The sequence below is a fragment of the Salminus brasiliensis genome, chromosome 12 (genome assembly GCF_030463535.1).
Source record: "Salminus brasiliensis chromosome 12, fSalBra1.hap2, whole genome shotgun sequence".
Classification (NCBI taxonomy): domain Eukaryota; kingdom Metazoa; phylum Chordata; class Actinopteri; order Characiformes; family Bryconidae; genus Salminus; species Salminus brasiliensis.
In genome coordinates, this window is record NC_132889.1 from 4,882,690 (window position 1) to 4,892,782 (window position 10,093).

At 41.6% G+C, this 10,093-nt stretch overlaps 1 protein-coding gene across 1 annotated transcript in view; it reads right to left on the minus strand.

Annotated features, from left to right (window-relative positions):
• The window catches only part of abat (4-aminobutyrate aminotransferase), a 41,583-nt gene that overhangs the window by 24,120 nt on the left and 7,370 nt on the right, over positions 1-10,093 (minus strand). Inside the window, exons 2-4 of the mRNA XM_072692825.1 lie at positions 3,883-4,013; positions 1,046-1,143; positions 716-745 (exon numbers count right to left, since the gene is read on the minus strand). Coding sequence (XP_072548926.1) covers positions 716-745; positions 1,046-1,143; positions 3,883-3,952 — 198 coding nt within the window. The 5' untranslated portion in view covers positions 3,953-4,013. The remainder of the gene's footprint in view (positions 1-715; positions 746-1,045; positions 1,144-3,882; positions 4,014-10,093) is intronic.

Consider the following 10,093-nt stretch of genomic DNA (forward strand, 5'->3'; position numbering starts at 1 on the left):
GTGTAAAACTGAAAAGCTGAGTTTACCTTTAAACCAGAAAAGGCAGAAACCTCCTGCCTCCATTAGTGGCTCAGTAACCATATTGAAACCTAGACTTCAAGTTTTTAATTTAGTTATAACAAATAATTCAGTAACTGCTGTAAAATCAATATGTAACATGTCGTTTAAAAGTGAGGAATTAACCAATTCATTTCAAGCCAAGTTTAAAAACAGTAAAGGGTACTGAATGTAAGTCATACCTACAAATAAAATAAATCAAAGCTATAAAACAAAGATATAAATATAAAAATAAAGAGTTTAACTTTAAAAGTGAAAATTACAAATACTAAAGGTCAAGATGAAAAGGTAAATTACTAAGAAACATTTAACTATAAGTTTACCCTTTTTTCTGAAAAAAAAAAAAGTTCAATTTATTAATAATGTAAAATAATGTATATAAAATAGTGTGATTTGTATGTATATCCAGTCCAACATGACTTGCACAAAGTTAATACATTAAATAAAACGTTAAATAAATAAAAAGATACACAAATAAATAAAAATAAAAACCCAGGCCAACAACGGCTGACCTGGAGGCCAGCTGCCAAACCAACACTCACAGAAAACTTCACCCAGGGCTTTTTATAACCTGATGTTCCTGATCATGCAACGTGTGTCCAGCAGAGTGAAGGATGGGGGGGGAAGGAAAAAGTAGTATTTTCAAGGTCTGACTTACCTGAATCTCTCCCAGTTGTCTTGTTAGCTCCTATTAGAGAGAGAGAGAGAGAGAGAGAGAGAGAGAGAGAGAGAGAGAAAATGAGTACTGTGAGAGCACCAAGTGACAGATTGCTAATGACGTTAATATTAATGTGAAATCCATCAGGCCTGCAGTGACATTTCACATATTTATGATGTTTGCCTCATGTCAGATTCTAAAAATGGAAAAGGAGAGAGAGGCAGCAGCACTGCAGCTTCAAGTCTTGCTCTACCAGCGTACAGGTGAGCCAACAACACACAAGTGGAATAAATAAATACATAAATAAATAAATAAATGTTGAAATCGAACCTTTGACTTGGGCCCGGGAACAGGGGTCTTCATGGAGGGGGCGTCATATTCAAAATCTGAGACTGGCTTTGCAGCTGTTTTGCTGACATATCTGCAAGCTGAATAAACAGAGCTTGATTAGCAGTGTGAGGAATTCTGGTACAGGCTTGAAGGATAATAGTAATAATAATAGTAATAAATTCTAAAAAATTTTTTTAAATAAATTCTTGCTAGAAATACTTTAAAAAATATTTGTTTACTATTTACTGCAACATCAGAAATAAAATTCTGCATCAAAATCACTATAATAAGGGTTTTAAACATTAGTACTTTGCTACTTTGGCCTCGTTTCAATCCCAGACTTTGAAACTTCTGTGCTTCAATAAAACGCTGAAAAGTGATCAATTAATTAAATAAAAAACAAACAAACAAACAGAAACAGTATTTTACAGTCCCCAACATAACATGTGGGGACTGTGATTTCAATAAGTGCTTATTTTTTAATTTTTTTATTTTTAGGTAAAGGAATCACTTGTTTATGTAGATCAGAACCATGGAAACAAAAACTGACGAGGAGCACATGAAAGCCATAGGAGAAGAAAAGGTGTTTTGATGTCTGGAAAAGTGAACCATTCAATCATTGTTTCTCATCGTTACGTCTAAACATTAGGATTACAAATTAAAGGTTCACTTTTATTTCTATGTATTTAATAACAATAATAATAATAATAATAATACTAACGGAATATGAGTGGTGTTAGGAAATTAATGACCCACCCAGAACCAAGTCGTGAAAAGGGCTAACGGTCATTACCAAACTATACGTGCTGCGATTGTAAGAGCACCTGTTGATGCTACTTTTTAACACATTGAAAAATTCTTTGTAAATTCTGATCACTTCTGTCACACTTCGTGAGCCTCACATTTCTTACATTTCTAAAAGCTACAAGCCAGATATTGTAAGCCAGATATTAAAAAAATAATAATAATAAAAATAAAAATAAAAACCTCTCAAAGGACCTGGTGGATGTTTGGATTAATTTAAACCCCTATAATACATGGTTACATATAGAACCTATAAAAAGCAGAAACTGGTACTACACAGAGCCCCTTCTGCTCAGAGTGCAGCATTAGTGTGTGTGCTTGTCCGGCAGCAGGGATCACACTACCATTGCACTGAAGTTATTGATTAAAACGAGATTCAGCAGAACTGGAACAGTGATGTGATTGGCTGTAGTAGGGCGATCTCGTACACTTTGATTTTCCCCTCCGCAGCGGCTCACAAGCCACCGTTGGAAACCAGACTGAACCGGTCGCTCATTTACATGTTAAGTAAGCTCGGACTCCAGCCTTTGCACCGGCACGTCGGGTCACACAGCAGTAGGAAGCACTTGCTTGCCAAACCATGATTTTTACGCTGGTTTACTCTAGCGTTAGTGTAACGGCCACCCCAGCCCACAAAGGTTACTGTGGGTTACGTCAAGTTTATGATTTCCGTACCTGTCTGAGGAATGGTTTGTGATTAGGCTGTAGAAGTCGGATGGTTATGGGTTTTTAAATGAAATACCACACTATAAAAAGTTGTGTTTATATCTTAGGTCTGAAACCTGGGTACGACTGGCAGTAAACAGTCCATTTTACATTCCAATTGTATATTTTTGAACATAATTTAGTTGTTTTTAATTTTTTTTGGTGGGCATTAGTGCCCCAGCGGTTAGGACGTTGGGTTATTGATCACAGGGTTGTGGGTTCAATACCTGGATTTTGTAATATCCCATTATTGGGCTCTTGAGCAATGTTTATTTTTGGTTAAATACAATTATTTTGGTAATCTGTGGTTAAAGCACTGGGTTCTTGATAATAGGGTTGTGGGTTCGAAACCCAGGTTTGCAAAACCACCAGTGTTGTACCCCTGAGCAACATTTCTATATAGTGGCTCAGTGGTTAGAGTGCAGGGTCACTCTAATGATTTAGTGCACAATATAATCTCAAATTTCAGAATGATTCAGTACAATTGTGATTCCTTAACGATTCAATGCAAGATCTCAAATTTTACACAATTCCTTACATGATTCAGAGCAAGACACAATCGCAAATATTAGACATGATTCAGTTCAAATGCCTTAATGAGTCAATGAAAAATATAAGCTGTGAATTGATCTGTGAATCAGTTCAATTGTGTTTCCTTAATGATACAGTAAAACATGACATTTCAGAGCGATTTATTTAGATTCTGATTCAATGCAAGATACAATCTCAAATTTCACGATTCCTTAAATGATTCAATGCACAATATAATCTCAAATTTCAAAATGATTCAGTACAACTGTGATTTCTTAACGATTCAATGCAAGATAGTCTCAAACTTCACCCTGATTCAGATCAATTGTGATTTTTTTAATGATTCAATGCAAGATCTCAAATTTCACACAATTCCTTACATGATTCAGAGCAAGACACAATCTCAAATATTAGACATGATTCAGTTCAAACGCCTTAATGAGTCAATGAAAAATATAAGCTAATTTTCCACTGTCAATCAGTTCAATTGTGATTCCTGTGCTGGTCACTGATCACAGGGTTGTGGGTTTGATACCCAGATTCGTCTATCTACACAACCATCTCGGGGCTCAGTGGTTACATCACTGCTGTAGCATGGCTGACCCTGTAATCTGACGCAGTGTGGAGATAAGTGGGTTGTGAGAAAGTCTCAGACGCCAGAAAACACAATGGCATGAGGGGAATTGATAACCTTGAAGAAATACAATTCCAATGGATCCAACAAATGGAATGAAAATGGCTTTCAACTGGACCCGGTTCACAATCCTCATCCCCAACCATCATCTTGGGTCGCTTACCTGGAGCTGCGAGACGCAGGCTAGGCCGCAGGGAGAGGGTCAGCTGACGGCTGAGGAGAGAGGACGCCATGAGCAGGTTTCAGAGAGAGATAGAGAAAGAGACAGCCCACAGCTCCTGCCTTTCACGCTACCTGTGGAATAAATAGACAATATTAAAGCACTGTCGCTCAGACAGAATTACATAAGCGTCTGCAGGGAACGCTTCAGTTGAGCCAATCTCTCATTTCACCTCCAATTCTGATATTAGAATAAGGCTGCAATATGCAAATAAGTCCCCAGCTATGCAGGGACTGTGTTTTTTCACTGTGAGCATTTCAGACAGTTCAGACCCATGTTTTGCACAGATGCATGACCAGACTTGCCTTGTTGAGGAGCTTGAGCAGGGCTTAGATTGCCGACTGTACCAACGGATGTATTCGCTTGTGCACTGTGAGGCTTTATTAGCTCCAAAAAGACAAACATCAGATCAGACTCGGCTCATCAGATCAGACTCCGTTCAGGCAGAGTCTCAGTACTAATAACTCAGAGACTGTGGCAAAACAAACAAATAAAACCACTGGAACGGGACATCCCTAGCAACAGGAGGTTTCAGCACTTGTGTGAGGACAGCTCCCCCAGGCCCAACAACAGGTCCCGTACCAGCCAGTGCAGATGTGCTCTTACCCAGATGCCACAGCAGAACACTAGCTGCACATTTGGCTGCTGATAATTACAGCACGGCCCAGCAATTCCACAGGCCTTAAAATCGGAGTCTGTCTGATGTCTAAGGTCTGATCTCATAAATTCAGTTGTTTAGAGAACGATGCAATGTAATATAATCTACTTCACCACGATTCAGTTCAATGTTCCTAATTTACAGCTGAACAAGTCAATGCATGAGCTCAGGTCACCTCGAACTTCACGATCCTTGATATTCAGTGCAAGATATCATGATTTTTACCATGATTCAGTTTGATTCAGTTCCTTTAAATGATTCAATGCAAGATTCAATCTCAAATGTCACATGATTCCTTAAATGATTCAATGCACAATATAATCTCAAATTTCAGAAATGCAGTACAATTGTGATTACTTAAGGATTCAATGCAAGATCTCACATTTCACACAATTCCTTACATGATTCAGAGCAAGAAACAATCTCAAATATTAGACGTGATTTTTTTAGTTCAAATGCCTTTATGAGTCAATGGAAAATATAAGCTGTGAATTTATCTGTGAATCAGTTTAATTGTGATTCCTTAATGATACAGTAAAACATGACATTTTAGAGCAATTCATTTTGATTCTGATTCCATGCAGGATACAATCTCAAATTTCACATGATTCCTTAAATGATTCAAAGCACGTTATGATCTCAAATTTCAGAATGATTCATTACAACTGTGCTTTCTTAACGATTCAATGCAAGATAGTCTCAAACTTCACCCTGATTCAGATCAATTGTGATTTTTTAATGATTCAATGCAATGCAATCTCAAATTTCACACAATTCCTTACATGATTCAGAGCAAGAAACAATCTCAAATATTAGACATGATTCAGTTCATACGCCTTAATGAGTCAATGAAAAATATAAGCTCAAATTTCACGGTGAATCAGTTCAATTGTGATTCCTTAATGATATAGTGCAACATATATGACATTTCAGAGCGATTCATTTGGATTGTGATTTTTTTTAAGGATTTTATGCTAGATATAATCTGACATTTCACAGCGATTGACTGGAATTCCTTAATGCTTCAATACAAGATACAATCACAAATCTCAACATGAATCAGTTAAACCTTGATTCCTTAATGATTCAATGTAAGATGCTCAAATCTCAAGAATCACAACACCTTTCAAAGGGGAGAGCTCTGTGCTAAAGCTCTGTGCTAAAGCTCTGTGCTAAAGCTCTGTGCTAAAGCTCTGTGCTAAAGCTCTGTGCTAAAGCTGGCACAGTGGAAACTCCTCCAAGACCCATCGTAGGACACTGCTGGGGCTTCGAGTGGGCCAAAAGGATGGTGACTAATGCAGACACTCTGAGGTGCTGATAAATCTTCCAACAGGGATGCACACACACACACACACACACACACACACACACAGAGAGAGAGAGAAGATTAATATGGACAAACTCTGCCTTCACCTCTCAACAAGGGATTCCTCACTCCTACTCAGTCTACCATATGCTCACAGCCTCAGTTAGCACACTCAGCACACGGTCTGAAAGATGAAGGGTAGATGTAGAACAGGGCTGTGGTCCAGGTCTGTGATTGGAGACCTTATGGTTAAAATCTTTCCACATACTGGGTAGGGCCTCCTTTTTTAGGGCCTCTCTCAGTTCTTTGCAGCAGATGCTGAGGTTTCAGAAGCTCCTTCATGCTCCAAATCTCCTGTTATACCATATTCCAAAGGTGCTCAACTGGATTCAGGCCACTACAGAACACTGGACTCACTGGAACGGCATCATCATGCTGGAAGTAGCCTGGATGCATGTGTGGCCATGAAGGGATGCACATGGTCAGCAACACTTCTCGAATAGGCTGCAGCACTCAAGCAGCCATCGATTGGTATGAACGGGCCTAATACACCACCTCCACCCACCTGAACTGTTGACACAAGGCAGTGTGGCTCCATGGATTCATGCTGCTGGTGCTAAATATGTGTGCCTCAGAAGACGGAACCCAGATTCATCAGACCAGGCTATGCTAACTCTCCAGTTCTGCTCCAGTTCTGCTGAGCCTGTGCCCACTGCAGCCTCAGCTTTCTGTTCTCGGCTCTTCTGCTGTTCTGCTTCTCTTCTTGTCATAACTGCACAGAGTGGATACCTTTAGAGTTACAGCCCCAACCAGCCTGCATGAACGTGGAGGAGCGCAGGTCTTCCTAATGAAGCTCCTGGTGGGTATTCTCTCTTTTGGTGGCTCTTGTCTTTGAGCACAGCTCATTATTAATTTGGAGGATCTCTCTGGATCTCTCTCGATGCTATATTCCTTCCAAATATTTAATTTCTCCGACTCCAAGTCGTCTCTGAAGTGCTTTAATGAGTTCTAAAGCTAAAGGCAGGCAGTAATAAGAACAGATGAGTGCAGCGTGCTCATCTTTATTCACCGCGCTGGCTGGATCAGAGCGAAAGGCAGCGAGCAACTCCCTTCTGCTCCAGATCGGGGGGAGCGCTTATGTAATCGAGGCGGCGGGAGCAGGAAAAATCCAGACGCTCCCATCTTCAGAAGCACCCCGTCCAGACAGCACCTCGACTGGATGGAACTGGTTCCAGATAGAGGAGTTACGCAAGCCTTGATCATGTATGCCACCCAGGACGCAGCCAGCAAGTGGGTTAAGTGGGTTTGAACCCGTGGGGTGGAGGTTGGTACTGCTGTCGGAGTGAAAAACCTGAGAGGACTGAGAACAGGGCTGATTTGATTAACTGACTCATGCAAAGCGTGCAGATTTAAGGCTTGAGCTGCACGATGTCCCATTTGTTCAATACTGTGCGATACTGGCCTTTACGAGACGCAATACTGAAGGAAGTGAGCCCCCTGTAACCAATCACAGGCCTGAATCTGTAATCAACTGCAATGCATAGCTGTAGAATTGCTGTGCTAACACTCAGCTCATATTAGGGACCCCTATTAAGACGCGGTGCAAAAACAGCACACCTGGGAGAGACCTGGATGGTGGGATTGTGCAGATGTACGAACCTCTAGTCTCTACAGCGATCAGCCAATACATTAAAACCTTCACGGTGAAGTGAAGAGCGCTGATTATCTAGTTACATGGTAACGGTAAAGTGGGGAGTTCATTTCCTGAAGTGGTTCTCCCGTTCAGGCACTTGCTACATGGTCACTGGGGTGAAAGCTGTTGCTATGGTATCTGAGGTGGCTGCTACAGGGTTGCTAAGTACTTGCAAGGTTGGCGTTGCAAGGCGGTTGCTATTGCATTGCTACGGACTGGCTAAGAAGTCGCTAGGTGGTTGCTCATGTATTGCTGGGTTGTTGCTATGGTGTTACATGGTGGTTATAGGCAACTGCAATGGTTTTAGGGTTTTAAGTAGTTGCTAGGAGGTTGGTATGGTGTTGCTAGCCAGCCACTAGGCAGTCGCTATTGTGTTGCTGGGTGGTTGTTATGGTATCTCAAGTGGCTGCTATGGTGCTAGGTGGCGTTGTATGGTGCTTGCTACATAGCTGCTAGGTGGTTTTGCTATGTGTTTGCTAATGAAATGCTGAGTGGTTGCTATGGTATTCATTATGGTTGCCATGGCGTTGCTTAGTGGTTAATTGGCAGTTGCAATGGTTTTGCTAGGTGGTTGGTATGGTGTTGCTTTGGGGATACTAGGCAGCTGCAAATGAATTGCTATGGGGTTGCTGCATAGTTGCTTGGGGTGCTAGTGAAATGCTAGGTGGTTGATATGGTATCCAATATGGTTGTTTTGGTATTGCTTAGTGGTTGCTTGGCAGTTGCAATGGTTTTGCTAGGCAGTTGCTGGGTGGTTGGTATGGTGTTGCTTTGTGGTCACTAGGCAGTTGCTATTGTGTTGCTGGGTGGTTGGTATGGTGTTGCTTTGTGGTCACTAGGCAGTTGCTATTGCGTTGCTGGGTGGTTGCTATGGGGTTGCCAGGTGACTTTGTTAGGTGCTTGCGATTGCATTGCTAGGGGGTAGCTACGTAGTTGTTAGGTGGTGTTGCAAGGGTTCTGCTAAAGAAATGCTAGGTGGGTGCTATGGTATTCCATATGGATGACATGGTATACCTCAAGTGGTTGCGATGGAGTTGCTTAGAGGTTGCTAGATGGTTGCTATGGTAGCCTAGATGGTTGCAAGCATGTTAGCAAGTTGGATGGTTGCCCATCCTCAAGGTGGCTTTCCTGCTTTGTGCTGCTGGAGCTTTTCACTCTTTACCAACGTTCTGAACTTCTCCTAGAAGATCCAACCAGGAAAGTTAAAAGATCAGAGAGTGCTGATCTTTAGACAAGGCAGGATTTATCCCCAAACGAACCCAAGCGTCATCATCTCACCACCAGCTCACGTAAATCCTCGTACTTTTCTGCCTTACCGTTCCTCCTTGCTTGGGAACTCCACTGCAGCCACTCATTATTCAACAGGGCTCCCCGACTGCCCACTGCACCAGGGGAACGTTTCATGAAGAAACAAAGCCGGCCTTTGAAGATTACTCAACTCCCGACAGGCCCATCCGGCCCGGGGCTCGTCTTCTCAGCGCAGCCGCAGCCAACTCTCCACGTGAGTAGTCAGCGACAGCAGCAACACGCGCTTTTCTCCCACAGTGGAGCCATTGCTGAGCACCATTAACATGCTAATTACTCAGTACTGCTTTACACAACCTGGATCCATCCGCATCGGAACATAGGAGAAGGAGCCGGACCACTTCCTAAACAACTGGAACAGCTCAGAGTTTACAGGGCTGGCAGAGATGGAGATACACTCTTGTTATCAAGACAAGGAGCGTTATAATAAGCTTATCTGAGCGGGATCTGAGCATGGATCTATCCACTCATGAGCTACAATTTTACAATTTTACTACAATTTTGACGGATACTTGTACTTTCCTTCGGTATTTATGAGGAATGCATGATTATTCTGCATCTTGGAATCATAGCATTATCAGTATTGGAGTATTATAACGGAGTATTATAACAGCTGCATCAATTCATAATTAAAACAATCCATATTCATTTGCATACAAATACATTACACATACATTTATAAGTATTAAAAAATTATAGTCACATTTCTCAGTACATGTAGGCATCAGCCCACACTTCCCACACTGCTTTATCAGTGCAGATACATGCTGGATGTACCAAGAGGTTCCACCACAACCATTGCTAGGTCTTGGCTAAGCAGTCGCTTATTGGTTGCTAGGGTGATGCTAGTCAGTTGCTTCAGCATCCCAGGCGGCTGATATGAGGTTTTGAAGTTTTTAAAGCTAGGCCGTTGCAATGGTATCACCAATGATTGCTGTGGTCATCCAAAAGTTATTTCTATGAAGTTTCTTCATGGTTGCTAGGATGTTACCAGGTAGTAGTTGCTAGGTACCCAGATTACTGCCATGGGGCCCTACAAGTTATAGCTATGAATTCATTTAGTGGTTGCTAGGCAGTTGCTATGGCATTCCAGATTAGTGCCATGGGGTCCTAAAAAGTTACTGCCATGGAGTCGCTTATTGGTTGTCAGGGTGGTTGCTATGGTATCTCAGGTGATTTCCAGATAGCTAAA